Source organism: Kwoniella europaea, chromosome 2, assembly GCF_036810445.1.
Source record: "Kwoniella europaea PYCC6329 chromosome 2, complete sequence".
In the NCBI taxonomy this organism is placed as follows: domain Eukaryota; kingdom Fungi; phylum Basidiomycota; class Tremellomycetes; order Tremellales; family Cryptococcaceae; genus Kwoniella; species Kwoniella europaea.
In genome coordinates, this window is record NC_089488.1 from 2,408,897 (window position 1) to 2,430,961 (window position 22,065).

At 44.9% G+C, this 22,065-nt stretch overlaps 7 protein-coding genes across 7 annotated transcripts; 2 read left to right on the top strand and 5 right to left on the bottom strand.

The window, feature by feature from the left end:
* Nucleotides 1-699: 699 nt before the first annotated feature.
* On the bottom strand, nt 700-4,186 carry V865_007249 (uncharacterized protein; the record flags this gene model as incomplete). The annotated part of the gene is made up of 3 exons (XM_066230997.1): nt 700-1,021; nt 1,090-3,582; nt 3,696-4,186. The coding sequence occupies 3 exons, from the start codon at nt 4,184-4,186 to the stop codon at nt 700-702; spliced, it is 3,306 nt and encodes a 1,101-aa protein (XP_066087094.1).
* A 2,204-nt stretch (nt 4,187-6,390) lies between these two features.
* On the bottom strand, nt 6,391-7,359 carry V865_007250 (uncharacterized protein; the record flags this gene model as incomplete). The annotated part of the gene is made up of 4 exons (XM_066230998.1): nt 6,391-6,755; nt 6,828-6,954; nt 7,027-7,195; nt 7,286-7,359. 4 exons carry the CDS (start codon nt 7,357-7,359, stop codon nt 6,391-6,393), a joined length of 735 nt encoding a protein of 244 aa, XP_066087095.1.
* Nucleotides 7,360-8,922: 1,563 nt separating this feature from the next.
* V865_007251 (uncharacterized protein) lies at nt 8,923-9,335 on the bottom strand (the record flags this gene model as incomplete). The annotated part of the gene is made up of 2 exons (XM_066230999.1): nt 8,923-9,041; nt 9,113-9,335. The coding sequence occupies 2 exons, from the start codon at nt 9,333-9,335 to the stop codon at nt 8,923-8,925; spliced, it is 342 nt and encodes a 113-aa protein (XP_066087096.1).
* Nucleotides 9,336-10,205: 870 nt separating this feature from the next.
* Nucleotides 10,206-10,952, top strand: V865_007252 (uncharacterized protein; the record flags this gene model as incomplete). The annotated part of the gene is made up of 4 exons (XM_066231000.1): nt 10,206-10,454; nt 10,556-10,683; nt 10,766-10,790; nt 10,851-10,952. 4 exons carry the CDS (start codon nt 10,206-10,208, stop codon nt 10,950-10,952), a joined length of 504 nt encoding a protein of 167 aa, XP_066087097.1.
* A 566-nt stretch (nt 10,953-11,518) lies between these two features.
* On the bottom strand, nt 11,519-13,660 carry V865_007253 (uncharacterized protein; the record flags this gene model as incomplete). Its single annotated transcript, XM_066231001.1, has 5 exons — nt 11,519-11,676; nt 11,754-11,999; nt 12,090-12,365; nt 12,444-12,827; nt 12,910-13,660. The coding sequence occupies 5 exons, from the start codon at nt 13,658-13,660 to the stop codon at nt 11,519-11,521; spliced, it is 1,815 nt and encodes a 604-aa protein (XP_066087098.1).
* Nucleotides 13,661-15,616: 1,956 nt separating this feature from the next.
* V865_007254 (uncharacterized protein) lies at nt 15,617-18,366 on the top strand (the record flags this gene model as incomplete). Its single annotated transcript, XM_066231002.1, has 8 exons — nt 15,617-16,959; nt 17,034-17,110; nt 17,173-17,225; nt 17,303-17,468; nt 17,632-17,783; nt 17,870-17,972; nt 18,040-18,152; nt 18,217-18,366. The coding sequence occupies 8 exons, from the start codon at nt 15,617-15,619 to the stop codon at nt 18,364-18,366; spliced, it is 2,157 nt and encodes a 718-aa protein (XP_066087099.1).
* A 74-nt stretch (nt 18,367-18,440) lies between these two features.
* V865_007255 (uncharacterized protein) lies at nt 18,441-21,903 on the bottom strand (the record flags this gene model as incomplete). Its single annotated transcript, XM_066231003.1, has 10 exons — nt 18,441-18,597; nt 18,718-19,133; nt 19,208-19,419; nt 19,495-19,585; nt 19,650-19,817; nt 19,899-20,802; nt 20,873-20,954; nt 21,028-21,103; nt 21,162-21,503; nt 21,571-21,903. 10 exons carry the CDS (start codon nt 21,901-21,903, stop codon nt 18,441-18,443), a joined length of 2,781 nt encoding a protein of 926 aa, XP_066087100.1.
* Between the last annotated feature and the right edge of the window lie 162 nt (nt 21,904-22,065).

Consider the following 22,065-nt stretch of genomic DNA (forward strand, 5'->3'; position numbering starts at 1 on the left):
TATGAGTGTGATAGTGAGTATGACTAACAGGATGAATGATCTCAGAATAGCGGATAAACAAGAGAAGAAAGAGAGAGATAAACATTGTTGCTGTTTGATGGCCTGTGCGTAGTGTCACTTATACTTGGGACCAAAGGAGGTCCGTGCTGTTTATTGCTTCTGTTTCAGGAACATCACATCAGTACACGTCAACCACCGTCAACCGCCATATCTCATTATACGTGATCTCCTTCTCGGAAAAGAGGGCTTGATGTGAGTCAACCTGCTGTGGAGTGATGATAGAGCAATACTCGAGAACAAGTGAAAGACGCACTCGAGCGGGTTTAAGCAAGTGGTCCTTCTCGGACGCGTCACATGTGGCATTTGTAAGTTGCAGCATATAACATAACATGAGATGCAAATGACCTCTCTCCTGACTACACCATATGAGAACAGAAGACGAAGGAAGATGACCAGATTGTCCAATTGTTTCCTCTATTGACATGTATATCGTCTATCCACAAGTCCTACGAAATGAACGAATGACTGATGAATGATGAAAGTGGAAAAATCGATCAAAAATACATTATGATGCTACATGATAGGATATTGAGAAAAAATCAATGCTAATGAGAAAAACCAGGATGAGATTATACTGTGAACAAGGTATATCAAAGAAAGAACAATTAACGAAACGAAGTACTATGATACCAAGATCACCTAAGCCATCACAGGCGGTGACATATGACCATTCACATGGACTCTCCCACTCCCTCCCGCACCTCCTAAAGCTCGTTCGACATGTTCAAGGTCCTCTTTGGTGGTAGGTGTATTGGAATAGGTCGAATAGTAACTACTACTGGTAGTCGATGAGGGAGTTTCGACGAGGTTGAGGTTTGTCTTGGCTTGAGGTGTATTAGCTAATGCTCTAGGAGTTGATAATCCAGAAGATTCAATTTCGATAGGTTGGAAGTAATTATCCAACGATGAAGTCGAATGAGATCTTCGTTCCGGTGTCATCGAATTACCTCCCCAACAGAATCTATAAGCAAAGGTTTCATCAGCATCAACCCATATACATACATCAGAGTACATACGACATTCACTCACTGCTCGAGGAAACTACTATAACTGCTCAAACTATTCGCATCATCACTTGAATCTGCGGACTTGGCCGTAGGACTCCATTTGGCCAAAGACAGATCGGGAGGGGATCTGGGTGACTCAGAGGGTGTATCCGTAGCGGTCGATTCGGCTGATGATGATTTTATGAGTTGAGGAGGCGAGACGTTCGGACTGACTTCGACGGAATCATCGCCGATGGTGAATTTCGTTGGATAAGTAGCATGTCGGGAGAAAGAAGCAGTAGGCCTTTTGGGCGAAGGAGCTTTGACTGCAGGTTGCTGAGGTTTCGGTGTAGGGACGGTATACGTCGATTGGCCAGTATGTATCTGAGCGTTGACGGTGGTCGGTGTAGGTGTAGGTGTAGATTCCCGATCTTCCATTGGCGGTGGAGAAGGTCCCTGGACCTTGACATCAGGTACAGGTGCAGGCATGGGCATGGTAGATGATGATGTGCTAGTAGTAGAAAAGAAGTAATCGTTCGTACTCGTATTGAGCGTAGCTTGACTAAATCTTGGTGAATAGAACTCGGTCGCAGCATGAGGATTGTTATTCGCCTTTTGCCCATTTTGGCCATTCCCGTTTGTACCGTAATTGAGTAAACCAGTCTTGACATCTGGTAATTCACCCGGTTTGCCAACGGGGGAAGACGAACCTCTTCGAGCGGTGGTTTTGAGTGATGTACTGAAATCATATCTTGCCGCCAGAGCAGGACCAGCGGCCGGCAAATCAGAAGCTTTAGTATCCATAGGTGAGAACGGTCGTGAAGGTGAACCACCAGGTGAATTTTCTGATCCTCTTCGACTTGATCCAGATCCGGAAGAATTCGTTGTCGAGCCTCTTCGACCGAAATCGAAACTGAAATGTCTGGACGAATTGGGTGAAACAGGTACTCTATCAGGTTCATCCGCAGTCAACCTATCCAATTTCGCTCTGAGATCTGCCAATCGATCATCGTTACTCGCTCCGGCTACACTCCACTGTGATGTCCTTCCACCCACGGCTTTACCCATACCAGGTTGTAAGCTGATACTATTCCTCGCCGCTCTCAATCCAGCAGGTTGAGGTGCGACTTTCTGGAACAGGACTTGGTAATTCTGTCCACCATTCGAATCCCAAATTTCTCTACCTTCAGCATTATATCTGATAGCCATGAACAGAGTCTTCTCCTCGATCTTGGCGAGTAAATCATTCAATTTGATACTGAAGATGAACCTGTCGAATTTACCACCTTTGATGGATTCTTTATATGTAGCCGTGACTTCCGAGGTGGTTTGCCACCAATCGAAAGTGAATCTGACAGCGACCCATTTATGGAAAGCGATATTTGCGCAAACTACCACCCCCTTGAGAGCTTTCCGGTCATCCTCCAGGAAGAGGGACTCGAGATAAAGCTCGGAATCAGGAGGGTGGGTAGTAGGGAAATTAGGTAAAGAAACGGTCAAGACCTTCTTCACTTCTCTTTCCTCATCGGTCGAAGGGAATGGGAATTCATCTCCTTCAGAAGTCGTATCGGCTGTAGGTGATCCATCTCGACTGACAACTTGGGGTTTTTGGTCATGCAAGAATAATTTGACTCGCTCGAGCTGAGCATCAAAGTGGACGTATTTCGGACAACTAGGCGTCGAGGGACAAGATTTGGATTCGAATCGGGGTGATGGGCTGGATTCGCGAGCGTGTATAGGTGTACCATTAGGTAAGAGTGGACCACCGTATTTCAAAGCGGATTTGAGTATCTCTCCTGATTTCTTTCGTATCAACCTTGAAGTGTAGGGTGAAGGGATGGTTGCACTTTGGATTTCCTGAGGTTGTGGAAGAGGGACGATCCCGTCGAAATTCAACTTGAGACCGTTTTCTCTCCTTCTAGGTGGGATGTGATGTATCGTCGACATCAGAGCTGCTTCTGATCGAGCACGTACGGGATGTCGTCTGGGCATGAAGTTTGCAGGTGAAGAGGTATTGGAAGATGAGCTAGCGTTGTTGGAATGGTGAAAGTCAAAGTGCTTGGAATGAGTAGGTGGAGTTCGATCAGGTGAATTTGCAGCCGAACTCGCTGCGGAGCTAGAAGCAGAAGCAGAAGCAGAGTGACCATCCATCATTTCCGTGAAACCGAACAACCTAGGTCTTCTACCTCTCTTGGCAGTAAGCTGGAGTGAATCTGTCGTCATCGCTATTGTCTTTTTCGGTGGGGATCGCACCTCAGGTAATACCTGCAGAGGGATCGTCGTTCCGTTCGATGACGACAGTGCAGGTAAGACTTTAGTAGCCGATAACAGCGGACTTGCGGTGGGAGAAGCTTCTCTCGATCCACTTGGGGAAGAAGAAGCACTTGACCTTGACTGGACTGTCTTATTTGGGAAAGAAACCGAGACTGGCTGTGAGGATTGTATGGATGTATTCGGAGGATCTTCTGATGTTGGAGAAGCCATCCTCTCTGGTGTGGGTGGAGATACGAATATAGACGAGATATGTTCACTAGACCTGTCATCACGTTCTGACGTCAGCTTTCCGCTTTTGATGGCGAATAAGATTGATCGGCATTGACCCTTAAACCAGCTCAAAGGATGTGTATCGCATGTTATAATCTCACTCACTTCTGCTTCCTCATCGCCCAATGCATCCCATGCATAGACGGCTGAGGTCTCTGACCACCCACCAGCGATTCCACGCTGTCCTCTTCCATCGCGTTCGGGGTTGATACGGTCGCGGTAGATGCCGAGTAAGGCATGCGATCCCAGACGGACGACGAGGGATCCAGCGCAAGTACCCTATTACCTCCGAGAGTCGCAAGGAGGGAGCTGGGCGATTCCAATCGTAAGCCCGAAGCGTGCGGTAGGTGATGTCGCGTGTCGAGGAATAAGGGGATAGGAACTGATACGTTGGGTAACTGTGGTGTACTACCCTGCAAAGGTGGAGTCGAAGTTGGTAAAGTGGCTGTATCAGCAATGATGGGTGAAGGAGGTGGTGTAGGATAAAATTGTTGTATTGTAGATGAAGATGAAGAAGGAGGGGGAGGAGGTTCACTGGGCTTGATTGAATGAGGAGATTGAAACGAGCCAGTGTATGTTTGAGCAGAAGAGGTCATGTGGGATATGATATAGTAAGCTAACAAAAGCGAAATGAAAAGGGAAGTCGCGATTTGACCTTTTCAGGCTGAATCGAAATTGATTTGACAGAGTGTCACAAGGATCGAAAGCACTTTTAAATCATTGGGAAGGTGATGGGATAGAGTAATATGATGAGGATGCTAACAAGATGTTCTTGATAGATTGAAAATTGTATCAAAGTGAAAGAAGGTAGGTTGGTAAAGCTAGTCACGACGAGGAAAAAGTTTTTTGATGATTTTTCGAAAACAATCAGAAAGGTGTGGGGATATGAGGCCCCGTTGAGACATGGAAAGTGGAACGATAGGATACGAAGAAACGAAGGGAAAGGAGCTGAACTCACCAGGTTTTATTTATCGTGTTTAGGCAAAGCCTTCTCTTGTCCAGATGTCTGGAGGATCTTGTTATCCTAATTTTTTCTCACGATTCGCGAACGAATTGACAGGACGATGCTTTGGTCGACTGATGGGCTTGTGATTAGGAACGTGTCGGTCGTATGGAAGGAAGCCTTTGACGTATGTCGTTGTTCTGTCGGATGGAATTGAAGTTGTACGTGTACGAATCACCTTTCTAGTTGACGAGAGAAGCGTGTCTTGCCTTATGTCTCGAGGTGTGCGACCCTACCCTATCGATGGGTATGAAAATAGAGTTAAAAAGAAAGATAATAATACAGCAGGTGGTCAAGGTTGAATGGTATGGTCGGGAAATCCAGACCAGGTCGAAATGAAACCAAATGAAATGGAATTACAGATCGTACAGTAGTAGTATTGATTAAGCTGTATATCGAAAGAAAATGCCGAGAAGAATGTGTATTTTACAGTAGGTCGAGCCGAGCATACAGCTAGCAGCAGAGCAAACAAGCCAGATCTTGTATGGTTGCAACGCAATTTTAGAGCTCTTCTATTTTTTCTCGTGTTTTTCTCTCACACCCATCATGCTCTCTACTCTGGGTGGGGAATTTTAATTGTATGACGAAGCTCATTCAGGGATTCGAGTTACGATGTACGGTAACTTGGGGTCTACAAGGGGGCAAAGGGAGAAATTGTCAAGATTGAATTTCACGTAAGCGTGTCTTGTAAACACATGGTTTTGATTTCATCGAAGCGTGCTCATGATCGAGAATATGCTAGACGAGAGCTGAAGCTCCTCTACCGTGATATCCAGCGGTCTATCGAAGCGTTGCTGTCAACTTCATTCACATCTTGTTCAGCTTCTCTTTTGTTCGAAATTTACCGATCTATCGAATCTTGTATTTTTGGCGGTAACCACCCTTTGCCAATCCATTCGCCACTTGCGTATGCTTTTGTACCTCTCCGAATTGCAATGATCCATTGGTTATTCAGCTCCCCTTGGAGCCCAGAAGTCCCATGACGATCAGGGATTGGGATGATCAGGGATTGGCGGAGTAGACCGGAGTAGCCTTTGGAATGTTATGACGAGTGGGGCGCTTTCCAGCTTGGTCTCAGGGCTGGCATGGGATGGGAATACGCCCTGACTTGTTAAAGTACAAGTTCCCACGATCCCCACCAGTAAATTTCGACGAACTCTGAATTACTTGGAATACATTCTCTCTTTAAGATTTCCATTCTTCATGTACGAGTACATGTGGATCCCCATGCGGATATCCCATCATTTAACGAACTTTCGAACATTATTTAACGAGGAGCCAAATTTGAAAATTTCATTTTAAGCGAAGTTGAGAAAAATAAATTAAACATAATTGAGAGAAACGCGAGAAGATTCTTGGAGCAGCCAAAGCAAGCGATGATTAGCTGCTGAAGCCAATCGACGAACGAACCATGAGAGCTGAAAATTATGAATACTACAGCACTCGGGATTCCATCTGGTCCCCCCACGTTGGTACTAATCGAGCAGATCTACTCCGATGTGTGGGGTAGAGCTCCAAGTGATGATAACTCCGTGAGTTGGTCGTTTTTGAGGATACAGCGTGATTGCAGTAGACTGGTCACCGTATACTTCTCACCGTACACATCACTCACCGTAGTGCCCAATGTCCTCTCACCCTCACCATAACATACACCTTAGCAGTCATCGTACCATACATCTCACTATACCATCCGATAAAAAGTCACATATCGCTCAAAGGCATGGGGATGTATTTATCGCCTGTGGCAAGCTCGAGGTTGTCGATGAAGATTTCGACCGATCGCTTTTGACCATTGATCTACCTCTGCTTGCTTGACTTTCGGATCGGCGTGAAGTCCAATCTGAACGACTTGATCATCTGTTGCATCAAACCCGCAAGATAAATCTGATCCTCGTTTTCTTCTCCATCTTGTCGCATAGGATCTCCCCCTCGATGTTGGACCTCGAAATGATCAGCTCGAGCTGGATTAATGTGCACGACCATTTCGATGAAAGCTCTGATAGCGTCGTACTCTTTGTGGGAAGGCTCCTCTGGGGTCGCGAGGAGGGGGTGAGTGTCACTGACAGGGACGGATCGGATGGTCGTGGGGGTGATCAGCTGAGTGGTTTGCTTGAGAAGAGGGTTGATCAAGTTTTCATCGATGTCCATATCCTCATCCGCATCTGAGGGACCCGGTTCCGCCGTCAGTAAATCATGAATCTGCTTCGGAGAAAACAGGGAGATGTTCAACTCACCTTTAGCGGTCCTGTCCCTGCCGAGCTTGAAGAACTCTACGGCAACCATATGCTCGCATGAACTGATGGAGCAAGAGCAGGCGTATTTTGTGTTGCCTTCGTCGTCTCTGATGGCCATGACTTGGCGCTGTTCGTCGTGCAAGAATTCTCAACGGGAGACTTGACATGAGATGATGAAGTTTTTTTTCTTTCAACTTACCGGTTCGACCCGTGCTTCATCTTCTTCTAGACCAACAGTCCCTCTGCATTTCCCAACCCCCTTTACTGCACCGACAGAATATAAATCCCATCCTTCTTCCGATTTCTTCCTGAAAGCACCAGTTACCCCTACGACACAGACCTTGAGGATGAGGATCAAGTTTTCAAAGCTGAAGCGACCCGAGGCCAATGGCAAAATGGAAGAATGGTCAGCCTATCGACCTGATGTAAAGCATATACATATGTGATTTTGCACCTACCCTGCTTTCTTCAACAGGTTCAGAAAACTGGTCCTCCACTTCCTATCATCTAATCCTGCTTCCACCTGATCCATCCTGGTGATCTTCTCCCTAAGCCAACTCTTGCACACCTTTTTGAAGGCACTATCGGAGCGGCTGACCTTTCGGGGCTTCTCGAAGGCGTAGTCGAAGATCAAACCATCGGTGACAATGGCCTTGCTTTGCTCGGAAAGATCGATTCAGAGCCGCGCTCCTGAACGAATGCATTCAGGAGACTTTCAGGAGAGTATTTGAATATCATCCTGTTCTTATCCATCCTCCACCTCCCATCCAACACTTCCTTGATATCATTCATGCCGTAATCAATAATCACTCGTCCCGACAGGATGGCACCAGCACTTTGCTTGAGCTGCTGAGAGATGACAAGTTGAGCCAGCTCTTGGATTGCGGCGAAAACGGAGTATTGATCGCTCTGAGGGCATACGAGAGCGACGACTGTACCGAAACTCAAGGCAGGTCAGCAACTCTTCAGTGCGACAATCAAAGAATGGTGAATTTCATGCTGACGAGGCTTGACCATGACCTGAACTCCTACATCCTTAATACAGTCCTAGAAGATAACTCGCAATCGCATGGTGGCATCAGGGAAAGTTATCGAGTCCACTCGAGATCCGAGTCGGATGGCTTCTTGATTGACCTCGTTGTTGATGGCCGACTTGCTCTGCATGGCCAAAACAGCAGGTTTAGTGGTTGGACGATAGGAGGTTCCGTAATGAAGTGCTCATGACAGCTGGTGAGTCGGTTGAAGTAACCTTCTTTGGTGTTGGTTGTGGTAGTGAGAAAGAAAAAGTCTTCGTCAAACGGTTAGCTCAATACATACACCCCTGCGATCTCGCATCTCACAGGAGTCTTAAGAGCTGATAACTTACAAGAGAACACTGTCTTCAATGTATAATGTATATGTATGTACTGCCTTAATATAGATATTCTGTATTGTATGTGTATGATTACAGTTGTTACGATAGTAACGACATGTAATATATGCATATACCCTAAGCTGGGGCTGGATGCCCAGCTTAATCACGCAGAGCTGACGGGATGCGATGTTTTATAGGTTCCATGGCCGTAGATGAAATACCTTCAACTGATAATATATAAATAGGGAGTGATCGTGTAGGTATGTATGTCGTGGACAGACGAATCAAATATAGCTGTGGTGCCGAAATGGATCATATAACCATCAAAGTTGAGTGAATTATATTAGGGTTGAGTGAAGTGGATTAGAGATTATACATAATTTCACATGCCATTGAACTATCGAGAAATTATGGAAGAAAGCTATAAAGCGATATAGATAGGAAAGAGAAAATAGATTTCAACTTGACACCAGACTATGGAAGAAGGGAAGATGTAAAATCATACAAATACAGTATACTGAAACATCGACAAGAACAATTCCGTCAACACCTCTTGCCATACCCACACCTTCCATGTCTTCTCCCTGAGTAAGTCATCTCTCGACAATGTCGTTTAGATCCTTTAGGTTCTAAAATTGTATGACAAGATTTACATATCACTTGGAAATCGCATCTCGTCCTGATCACGAATAATCAGCATATGGAACAAGTCGGCAGGAAAGTATATGGATACTATAGTACTTACCAGAACAAACCCCAGGGGAAGAATACTACCCCAGCTATAATTCCGATTTTACCGAATTGACGTTTGGGTGAGTGCCCCGAAGGGTCTGTGCAATTGATCTGAGAAATAAGATTGACTTTAAATCGCGGGTGTTCACATCATCAGCGCTGGATCAGAAGACAGTCAAATGTATCAAGGGATACCTACCTAGAGTACCTCCGACTGCTGTCTCGGGATTGTACACTATGCTCGTTTGCGGCGGAGGTGGTATCGCCTCGCGATCAGGCAGCGCATCGAGCTTCTCGACTTGTTCGTATGTTGGTGGTGGGGGTAAAATTGTATATGAGACAGCCCTTTTGTGGGTCTGCCTTTGAGGAGGACCAGGGATAGGTCTAGCCTCGTATGATCGTCCTCCTTTGATTTGTGCCATCGTCCGAATTCGATCGCAATCGAGAGCAAGCGGTCTGATAATAATGGAATTGATCTTTCAGTGCTGAAGATACAGGATGTGTGTGTATATATTATCAATATGGCTTATTACGTGTATAAACTAATTTTCTCTTCATTTATCATTCACCCAAATGCTTCGCTCGTAATGATACATGATCAAATATCTCGGCTCGATGGGTCAAATGGAGGTCAAATGGACAGGGCAGGGTGTCGGTGATAAATGACCGTCACTTGAGGTTTATGCCACACTGACGGTCAAGTGTGACCGCCAACGATTTTTCATAATTTCATACATCTCGGGTGTTGCTGAACTTTGGCCTTGCTTAGCTACGATCATATTGCAGAGATCTGCGTGTATGAGTAAAGGACGTCATTAACTGTCTTCAGCTGCATACGACAAATGACGGATCATACGGAGAAAGCCAAGGGTGATTAACCGGAGCACGCTTATAGTGCGAAAACAAATTACAGTAGGTGATCCACTTTTCCCGAAACTCGCTCTATCAGTGCTATCATACCAAACGCAATGACAATGGACTGCATACGGTCTGAAACATGAAGATGGCATCGTATTATCGATGCAGTAAATCAATAGTAACAGTAACAACAACATGTTCCTGTACCTCGACTTGGAGCTTACATAAAGCGGTACCCCGCATAGCCTTATCGATAAGTCTAAAAATCGTCTCATCTTCCTATCCACTTCCTGGGCATACGTGGTCATTCAAATGAAACACTCGCAAACATATATATCTCTATCCTGCATAGCGTATGCTCGTCCTGATACGAACCAATCTATGCATTCTTTCCCTACATACACATCCCAATCTATAGATCTCTAACTCCAACAATGCCACCCAAATTTACTTCTCCCAGCCCCAACTCGATCTTCACCACCATCCTCATCTCTCTATCGACACTATCAATCTACCTTATCACCTATCCTCTCCACGCGACACCCTATCGGATCGCTCCCCCTATATTTCTTATCGTCTCTCTGGGCTTGATCGTAGCAGCATACAACCTTACTCTATTCACCGCAGTGATCTCAATAAGTAGTGTGGTATTCGTTAATCTGCTCCTGGCTATTGATTATATCGTGCGTAAACGTCCTCTTCTTCGTGTTCATCTCTAGCAAAAATCCCTGAGTCTTTACATGGATGTATTCTATACTGATTGATTATACTTTCTCGTCCGTAGCATGGTGAATGCGGCTACGATGTAATGATAGGGGGTGAATCGTGGCATAAAGCGAGGCTGGGTGAGATCGGTTGGTATAGGGGATGTGTTCAGCCTACTCAAGCTTGGTGGATTATGGTAATTATAGGGTAAGTCAATGGGTTGCTCCTCACTGCACGTTGCTATCGAACAATACAGTAAGGGGATATTGCTGATTTGGTCCTTCGATAGATCACTCTGGCTAGTCATTGCAGCGGTAGGTACAGTAATCTCAACAGCCGATTCGATTCCAATCACTGATGATTTATTTTGTAAGGCCGAGGTATTGAAGACGCGTTATAATTCCATGAACGGTCAGTATCTTCGATTGTGCACCGACGCAGAAGAAGAATCGCAAAGTACCGAGTCAGGTGTATAATACAGTACATATTCAGATACTGTTGCGATATCTTTCTCAGTTGATTTGTTCTGAATTTCTCCATCGATGATCTAAACTTTCCGGAATAAGGTAACCTTAAGGTCGATACCATGTTTGAACCTGCACCATCTATACGTCGTCCTTGATTTATGGAAGTGAACACTCCATGCGACCGAGATTCTAGATTTCAGATATGCAGAATCAGATACCAAGCTCTATGAATTCATTCCCCAACCTCATTCGTACCAAGCTTTGCAACTTTGGCATGTCACACTTCCCGCTGATAGAACGCAGTAGCAGGTGCATTCAATGCAGGATATCTAGTTGCGGAAAAAACAGGACAACCGGGATATAGAGATGATCACTATTTTAAGAGCAGGTTTTACCAGCTAGAAATATGATTTAAGAATGATTTATATACAATACAGTGATATTGACCGACATAGCTTCAGACGACTCCACCACCTTCCCTTCCTGGAACACTTCCCGTCCATTCCATTTCCACAAAACGTTAAAATATCGTAAAATTCAAACTCCAAACTGAGAAACATGACAGATATCGTGTTTTACTGATCCCAATTCTTATCGATCGCACCAGGTAAAGCAGGACATCTTTCAGGTAAATGTACAGCCAATGCAGACCATGTGCAATAATCTCTCCTTCGTCCGGCTTTTTCCCATATCCAATCGACAAAGTAGAGCGGGTAACCTCTACTCCAATTTTCTATAACACACCGATCAGAAATAGAGCGTTAGTACGTTGTCTTTCTGGTCAATTTGAGAAGGTATGGGACAACTCACCCAACCACCACTGTATGACTGGAATCCTCAATACAGTATTATGCCATACGAACCAATTCCTCTCATAGGCCAATTTCACCGTGGGGTTCATATAGATCCTAGGTGGTCGATCGACGGTATCGTACAACCTATGAAGGTCATATCCGATCAAGAAGCATTCCGAGTGATCGCATGCTGATATGTTGGACGTGCGGAATTGGATAGGGAGAATCAAGGAAGGTGAGAAGACGGAGTTGGGATAGGTGGCTATACAGTCATGAGGTGTGAATGAGCACAACTCCAACTGACCATTTATCGATAAGTCATTGAGAGGGGAAAGAAAGACAAGAAACTCACGATTATCAACCATCTTCCAACCTCTTTTCGCCAGATGTCTACCATCATGACTCTGTTCTAAATCTATCATTTCCGCCTCATCTACCCTATCTTCCCCTTGTGGTTTGTAGAGGAACGGCCCAGCTTTAAATACCACCGCACCGTTCCAACATGATGAAACTTCAAAAGGTTCTTCTTTCCTCAGTCTGTCAATTGTGATTTCATCTTTGACATATGGCCAGAAGGGTCGAAGGGGTGTACCGCATATATCTCTTGATGCCCATGTATCGTAGAGACCTATCAAGTCCAATCATCACAAGGTAAGCAAGCCATACGATACCAACGAACGTCTTGTAGTCAGATGCTATCACTCACCGGACGTGCCGAAATCCATCGCACAAACTTGATCGTACTCGTCCCTCCCCTCAATCTTCGTATTGATCAACCTGACCATACTCTCCCATGTCCAATAAACATCATTCAAGAAAATAATCTTGGTATATTCATTATATCCTTTTAGCCTAATTTCAGGATCGGATGATTGAATAGGTTTCAAAGCTTTGTTTCTCGCATTGGCCAAATAACCTATCCTCTCCGGCGAAGTATTATAGGGCCACCAATGCTTATCATCTTGTTCAGTCAGTATTGACCTTCCTACGCCCATCTCCAATAAGGTGTCGTTGAGAGAAGATAAGAGTGACTTGGTAGAATCCTGAGAATTAGATTCGTATATCGACACGAAAACGTTATCGGATCCGACTATATCATAAGATGTGATCAACCGAAGATCAGTCAAGAGAGCAATGTGGTGTTGAGAAGTCAAAAATCGAATCTTACTCACGATAATTTATCAATTTGATCAATTCGCTAGACCATCCCGGTAAGATGTCCTGACTATTATGTAGATTTGCAGCTACAAAGTATTTCTCTCCTTGCACTGGTCTAACAGGTACATCCTGTTCTTCCGGTGGACAGAATCCCAAGCATGATAAAAACAATATAAATAGCGTCGAAGTTGCTAAAACGGTTCTTTTCGTAGTTGAGAACCTGTTGAAGAAGTTTTTCGTCCTGTTTGAAATCTTCTCTCTTGATTTGAATATACTAGAAACATGATATATCACTTTGATCCATGTTGTTAATGTCCAACCTAACAATATCGTCAAAAGACCTACAAAGGCCGGTATAGTCGTTGGGAAAGGGAATATGATGAATAGGGTGATGGTACTACCCACAGCCAGTAGGATGATTGTTATCCATAGGTAATCTAGTCGAAACCTTGTTTTCTGGCTGGTAGGGGAGGATGTAGGGAAGCCCGGAGAGGTTGGTGAGATGGGAGAATCGATATCGTATGGAGGTGGCGATTCGTTTTCTTCCTCATCAACTCCATCTGCAATCTCTATGGCCCCCGGACGAGAAGTCTCGTGTATGCTGTTCCTCCATGATAATAACCTATACCCATCTTCTTCATTCTGAGATTCCGCTCGATCACGACCACTCTCACTGACCCTAATTCCCAAATTCTTTATCCTGTCTGTCAGAACTTCCACGGCATAGAGGGCTTGACTGAAAGGCGATGAAGTTCGTTTATCCATCAGTGGGAGCGGAGGGCTGGTAGAAATTGAGTATGATCGGCCGAATTCAGCTGGGAATTGGGCGAAGCAATGGGGCGTCTGGTGGGGGGTTTGATATCGTTGGAAAGAGTGGACAAGAGTTGGATACGATAGGTGGAGAGGGCGGTTGATTGGTTGGTTTATGATTTAGACAAAGGAAGATATCAGACTGATAAACATTTGGAGTAGTCAAGATATGTTTTCGGTCAAGAAGGAGATGGATACAGCAAAAGGCAAAATACACAAGCAAAATGCACAAGCACAAGCAAGCACAGCAATGATCTTGATCTTTACCTTTTGACGTTTTCCTTGGACAACACCCACGTGCAGGCTGAAGATTGCAGTATCCAAGCAATAACCAAAACACCGGGGGGCAACAGGGGGAAACACCGGTGACCGTTAAAGATAAAAAAAAGTAAGGACAATTGTAAGGAGCTTAGCGTTACGGTATCCGAGAGGAGGAGATGAAGCAGAGCAAAGCAAAGGTTAAGTTTTCAGTTGAGGTCATAGCTTTGAACTGTGCTTTCCCTCTCTTTTTCTCTCTTTTTCATCCTTTGATTCATTTTCATTTGATATCCTGATCTTATCTGTCAACAAAGGGTATTATTTCAACGGGGGCAAACACAGGAAACCAAACAGATTTGTTAGATGAAAACCTGAAACGCAGCAAGGAGCGTCATGCCAAGCAAGCACCATTAAAAGTGAAATCACGATAAAAACTGGGGTACCTTTATTGCAGGGTTAACATACAATTCGTTCCTGAGATCCTATCCAGAGATTCTACTTGGGCGTCACGCGATGTTTGTTTACTTCGAGCCAACCACCTGATAACCAAGTCTTTAAACCTTGCAACGAGAACAAAAAGCACAGAAGAGGGAAACAGATCCCGTTGGTTTGTTGAACTGTGGAGCGGACGATGTGTGAGGAGATAGAAAGAATTCCCGTTTAAAAAGCAAAGCACCAGGCGGTCCGTTCATTTTGAAGGTTCCTGGTGTCAAGTGTATGCATACTCATACATATCTTTTATGTGTTTGTTTTGTACTACAGATCAGCTGCACATGATTCAAGTGCTTGATCCAAATTCATACAAACAAAGATGCGAAGCGCAGTCATGTGAATGATCCCTGCGAGCGGGCTTTGTCCCGCGTTACTTTAGTCCGCCGATATATGGTCTCTGGTTTTGTTATCAATGCGGCAGTCAAGAGAAGTCCAACTGTACTCTAATGCACAAACCAAGATTTCACATATATATATGGAAACCATGCGAATTTTACATGTAGAAACACTATATCTACGGGAGATCGTCGTAGCAGAGCGAAGAATCTAGTCTTGGATCAGTACATCCCCTACCGACACAGTCGTGTTCCTTGAAATCCCTTGTCATACTGACGGATTATCATTGAGCCAGGCGATTACTGACTGTATTCAAGTCAACAAGACGGGTAGAGTGGAGCGCTCTCCGTACGTGAGTATTGTGAGCGTGGCAGGATGACCTCTTTCCGTATTGTTGGGTACACTCCTGCCGTCGTTCGGAAGACGAAAGATAGCCTTCGTACCGGTGCTTGCAGGCATATTTCAGATAAGACTGTCTCCCTCCTGTATTGCAAACTGAGATGCATGGATGTCGAGTGGGAGGTTGTAATCGCAAGTGTAGATACCGTTTCTTTCGGAATCAAAATAGGCACCACATTGTCACAACAGCGCACTGATCCACTCGGCAGGATGCCATCGAATTCGGCCGGGTATCACCATCCATCCATTCATTCAATCACGTTTGAAATTGATACACTTTCAACCTCAGTCTCTGTTCGTCTTGTATCGTCAACTTCCTGCTCACCAGCAGACCCACGCTCTTTACGTCCGTGTAGGGCATATCAGCTTCCCTCGCTTCCCTTGTCAACGCCTTGGGCCAGTAATCAATTTCCGTCCCATCTCAAAATGTCTGAAGAACCCGCTCCTTCTCAATCCGCAGATCCCTCCTCTTCATCCTCTACAGCATCATCATCATGGCGTCGACTGTCCCACCCGCCTTTACCGACCTTCCGACCCAACATACCAAACCTACGCGCTGCGCTGTTGGGCTACCTGGGGGAGGTGGAAGTTGCCTTACGATCGAAATTGGGTGAATTGCCCCCAGCGGAGGAAGAGAGATTGAGAGCTTCATCTTCCTCACCCTCTATCTCAGGTGAAGATGACGAGTACGATCACGGATATGATTATGGAGAAGATGATTTTGGTGGTGAAGCTATAGGTTATGCATCTTCAAGTAAATTAGGAAACTCCTCAACAACATCAACATCTGGATCAGGACTGAGAAATAGATTCGAGACTACCAATGGAGCTGGAGGAAGTAGAGGATTGGAATTTAGTCATCATCTCAGATTATTGAATCATCTATCAACATTGAGAGAAGAAGCGTTGAATTACCTTCCATCATTATCTGTCTCGGTACCTTCCGTAGCAGTACCGATCATACCCTCTTACCCTTCTAGAGAATGGTTGCGATCCCTTCCTTCACGATTATCATCCATCGACCCTGGTCTAGTCTACCGATCTTCATCGGTACAGGAAGGGGAGAACAAGGATCACCTAGGCGCAGTGGAAAGTGCCCGTAAGAGGGTTTTGGAGGTGGTTCATACATTCTTACCATCTGAGGAATGGGCGGGATGGGAAAAATTAGGTTGGGAAGAACAAGAAGATGATTTGGCTTTCCACGATAATCAACTTCATCCTCTCAAATCTAGAGTAAGCACCAGAGAAAGAGCAGCATCATTAGAAAGATATCCTCTAGGAGATGAAGAGGAGGATGAAGAACCTGAATATCTTTTCCCGAATCGTACGCCTGCATCTCTCCAGGCGAATAGACGAAGAGCAGTGAGGTCGAAATCCCTAGGAGCGTCAAGTTTCCCTACGAAAAGTACGATACAGGCTATAGGAAGATTGAGTCCAGTAAAAAGAGGGAAACTGCAAAGATCGAAAACTGATCCGTACGGAAAAGCCACGTTGGTAGATGGAACGGATCATGAGGATATAGATGTTGATACGCTGCTAGGTAAAGATGTAGAAGGACAAGAGAAAGAAGATGAAGAAGACGAAGAATATATTTTGAAACATCCTGAAATCACAGATACCAAGTTGACTGCCTTGGTAGCTGAGCATGGTGATACCATGGGTCCGACTGTACAGGAGTCTTTGAGAAGATCAGATGATGGAAAGAGGTTAATAAGGTATGAGGATCTGCCGGCGCTATGGAGAAATAACGAACATGTCCATACTGGATAGTGAGTAGAATCGTACCTCATAACAGTCCACTCTTAATCCCGCTGATTCGATATTTCTTTCTCCCCTCTTTTAGCCGTTTCATCCCACTTCACCTCAAGACCGGTCCTGTCCCATTGATCAAATCGGCTTTTACGATGCACAACGAAACGGGTGAGTGATACTCATATCCTGATAACCGCTAGCCAGATGGTAGCTGATATATTGTTTAACAGTCAACATTCACACTCATTTCATCCCGACCATACTAATCTCCCTTTTCATTCCTGTGAGTTTCCGTCTCTTGGAAGGCTTGTTATGTCTCCTACACCGATAATTTGCTAATGTCTAAACCCTACTATACAGTACATGATTCTGAATCCCCCCTTGCCAAATGCACACTTACTCGACACCCTCATCTTGGCATTATATCTCATCGCCGCCATTTCCTGTCTGTTCTCGTCGGCAAGTTGGCACGTACTCAGTGGATGCGCTTCGAAGAGATGGTTCGAATGGGGTGCATGTGTCGATTGTGAGTGAATTATATCGCTTTCATTGTATACATGTGAAATAAGACTGACGAGTGGTGGACTTGGCTCGTATAGATATCGGTATCTCATGCAAGTTCAACCAGACTATGTCGATCCTTCGTTTGTCTTGGTATACTGACCATTTTCCATGATATGTGTATATAGGGCTCATAGCTGCGTCTTTCGGGACTGTAGTATATAATGGCTTCTACTGTCAACCCAAATTAGTCTTATTGTACTGTACCACCAACGCATGTTGCGGTGCATTAGGTTCTTATCTACCTTTCCAGAGATGGTTCAACGAAAGGAGGAACAAGGTAAGTCGATTATGCCTTTTATCAAAGTTGTGATCATCATCCGTTCAAAGTATTTTTACTAACAAAGATCTCGTTCATGAACTTAGCACCTCCGAATATCCTTCTTCCTCGTTTTGTGCGTAGCAATGTTCGCTCCGATGCTTCAACTCTTCTTCCAACATGGTTTTTCCAAGGCACTATCTTTTGTCGGTACGTCCAAGCCCACTCACATTGCGTCTTTGTTCTTTCGCTGAATTCCGGATCTCCCGCGTGACAGCCCCATTCGGATGGTCGATCGCAGCTTACCTCATAGGATTGTGGTTCTACGCTATGCATTATCCAGAATGTAATTGGCCAGGTAAATTCGATAGATGGGGGATGTCACATCAGGTGAGTCGTGTCATACAAAGTATTCGTTCATATCTCAAATCCAGTACTGATTGATGTTGCGTAGTGGTGGCATGCTGGTATAGTATTAGCTATATGGCTTCATTATCGTGCCGTCTTCGTCGCTCACGGTATGAAAGATGAGTACTCTTGTATGGCTCCAGGTGCAGGAAGGAGTGTAGCTCAAGTAGTGGAAAGTTGGTTCATTGGGATGTGAACAGAATGGACACAAAATCATCTTATGCATGGCATCTTCAATATTGTGATATGTGATCATAAAGGTACTTAAAGCTACACACCTTGTCCGACAGTCCAATTAAAAGGCTGGAACTTTTCTCCCAATTTTCTAGCTCGATCTTTATTCAGATTGTAATCTATCTTTCGTGGTTTTCTCCATTTACGAGGTTCCAATCCTAACACATTACCTATAACTTCTGCTGCGAAATATCTACAAGAACAAGGGTATATCAGCATCAAAATCCAGGGAGAACAACCACAAAAGAATAAAACGTAAAAAAGAGGTCGATTCGACTCCCACTAATTGCTAGTGCTGGTCGACTCAACTCACCTTGGAAATTCATCCTCTTTACCTCCCGCACCACCTACATCCCCTTCTTTATCCTCACCTTCCGCTTTACCCGCCCCTGTCCCACTATCCGATACGCCCTCAATCACATGTCCATACCCTTTTTCACCCTTGTGATCCCACTGACACATGAAATAAGGCAAGTTGGGAACCATCATCCTCCTAAATCCACCTGGTCTAGTTGAAAAATCAATAATTTTCTTATGTTGTGTCCATTCTCCTTCAGAGGCCATGATCGATTCTCTAAAGTAGGCAGGTAAATCTTGGAAAGTTTCATAAGGTACTGGAATGGCTTCGATATAAGTGTGTTTCTGATATTTGAACGATAGGACCGTTTCAAAGAAGATCACTCCGTGGTTCGTTTGAGCGTGCATACGCATCAGACATTTCATGAAATTCTATATACACAAAGATCAAAACACACAACATCAGTCAGCCTTCATCAGTGTACACAGTGGTACGGTTCACTCACCCTGACTTCTTCCCAATCATCATCATCCATCTCCAACATACTTAAATGATGCTGTATAGGTACGATCAGGCAATGTCCAGGAACGAGTTCTTCGAATTGGGTACAACACATGTACGTTCGTGTACCTAGAGCAACGATAGCTGCAAGGGGATTTCGATCATCTTGATAGCAGAATGGACAACTGTCGAGAGCTTTCTTCGTTCTGGCGTAATCTGCGATTTCAAGATAAAATCAGCTTGACTAGACGACAGACGAGATGCTCGTTTCCCATGGCTGATTATACCCACCATTGATCGCAAATGCCCGTTTCATCGCATCGCTCTTCATCTTCCTCCTTGCTAGTTTATCAACATTATCGTCCATATAGTCAACATCAGACTGTGATATTCGCAGATCAGCTTGACGCCTGACGACGATACCAATCGTGAGATGGTTTGCTCACCTCAAATTTGGCATCTCTAGTGATAGCAGCTGCCATCTCGGCATCCATGTTCTTCTGATCACTTGATCCAGCACCGAATTTTTCTTGTCTCACTAATTCACCCAGAGATTGGGTATCATCATCTGCATTGTACCGAAGCACATTCCCTTCCCTATCTCTAGTCTCGAACTAAACAAGTCGACCCATTAGCTCTCATCATTGTTCATACACATACACCGCAACGATCTGATAACCAGTCAATAAACCTACCTTCTCAACCTTCTTTCTCCTGTTACCAGGCCGCAATTCCCCTTCGTCCGAAGCGCCCAACCCAACATCATACAATTTACCTCTCCCATCCAGTGTCGGCAACACCTGAACCTCAACTTGATTCCCATTATCGTCCGTCCTTCCAAACTGACCTTGTAATCCACTAGGATCACTCGAACCTTGCCATAATCCCGCTCCGCCATTCTCCTTAGCTCGTTCAGATTTGGTTCTTTCCCTCTCGTATTCTTCTTCCAATGACACCGCGTTGGGTTCATCCATCAATTTAGCTCGGATGACTCTCGCTTGCAATTTATTTAACTGTTCGGTCGTTAAAGGCGGTTTGGAAGAGGTAGGATCGGGATTTTCCATCGCACCAGCTCCTCCCTCAGCGCTGGAAGTAGGATTGAAAGGGTATCCTGAACCGGAACGAGTCAAGGAAGTAGGAGTGAACACACTTGGAATTGGCGTCGATACTTTAGGTTGCTGACTTGTGAAACCAATTGTCCTCTCTCTACCTCCCGGGGTAACATTAACATTCGTACCACTCTCCTTCCTACGTAATTCATCAATTCTTCCTCCTCCTGATCCAGAGGGAGTCTGGAAATCATTCTCTTCACCTTGACCTTGTGGGCGTCTAAATCCACTTCTTGAACTTGGTCTACTTGATCCGAACTCCTCTCCACCTGATGGGTTCGTAAACATAAATCGCCGATTGGTCGTATCAGGTGTACGAAATCCTGAAGATCCTCCTCCAGGCGTTGAAAATCCATCTGAACCAGGTTGACCCCTTCGGGATTTACGCCTAGCTTCTTTCTCATCTAGTACGCGTCTTTCTTCGAGGGCGGCTTGGAAATCTTCAAGATTACCATATCGCTCTAAAGCGACATCTTCGACTTCTCGATTCCTACGTGTCAGAATTAGTGATGCACATGGATACATGATTACTAGCAAAGATGCTTTATAACGATGCTCACTGTTCCTCCGCTTGTTCATACAGTCGCTTTAGCTTCATCATCCTCCACTGGTATCCCGGTCCACCAGGTGTAATTTTCTTTTCTGCGAGGTAAAACAGGATCCATCAGGTGGGTAACGAAAAGACGAACTTTCTACCAGCCAAGATGCAACTCACCAGTAGTCTCATAATCGTCGATATTTTTACCTTCCAACAACTGTGTATTCAGCTCAAATCGCTTGTCGACGACCAGCTATAATCTCTATTAGCTATCTGACAGCCAGATTGGGCTCATGAATACTCTAGCTCACTTTTGAGGGATCAGGTAAATCAGCTTTTGGATCTTTCCTCTCATGGACCGTTCCCAGTCCTTCGAAGAAATCCATCCCTCCTCCCAAATTCCTATTGGACACCGTCTCTTCCCCATAGCCTTCCGTCATGCCTCCCCCACTTCCTGCACTTCTCGGTATATCCCTTGTTGGAGCAGGTACAGTGGCTGAGGTACCATCCAGAGGCTCCAGCATCCATGACTCTCTCTCTCTAGCTTGAGATCCGCTGAAAGTCGACGGGGGTAAAGGCACCTTTGGTGGAGGGTTAGAAGGATTAGATTGAAGTGCTAGTGAATCGGAGGTAGGTATATTTGATGTGGCTTCCTACAAATTTGACATCATGATGAGCTTACATTCTTCCATACGAGGTTGCAGGGATGACTGAGCTCACCGTTCCATCAATCCCCTTTTCTACCCACATCGACTCATCATAATCATCATCAACAACTTCCAACCCTTTTTCATCCACCTTCTTCTTTTCCTTCTTCAGCCTCTTCCTCTCCTTCCTCTCTTCCTCAGTCTCATCCCTATCCCTTCTGTCCTTTTTATGCTTCCTGTGTCTATCTTCATCATCGTGATGTTTGGACGATTTATGATTGTGGTGATGCTTCGAAGTCGGTGATCGATCTCTGCTCTCTCGGTGTTTATCCTTGTGATCCCGTTCACGATGTTTTCGAGATGGTGAGCGGGATCTTGATCGATCTCGTCTTGATGATTCGCCCATTTCCACTGATTCTGATGTACCAGTTGAGCTATACACATATGCTCCTGTCGACACAAGCATCCTATGTGGTGTTTGTTTCTCCATAATCATCTGGTGTAGGACTGGGTAGCGAGTACTTGGACTGGAGCGACGTCTTTTGGTGTTTGTGTTACGTAAGTATCA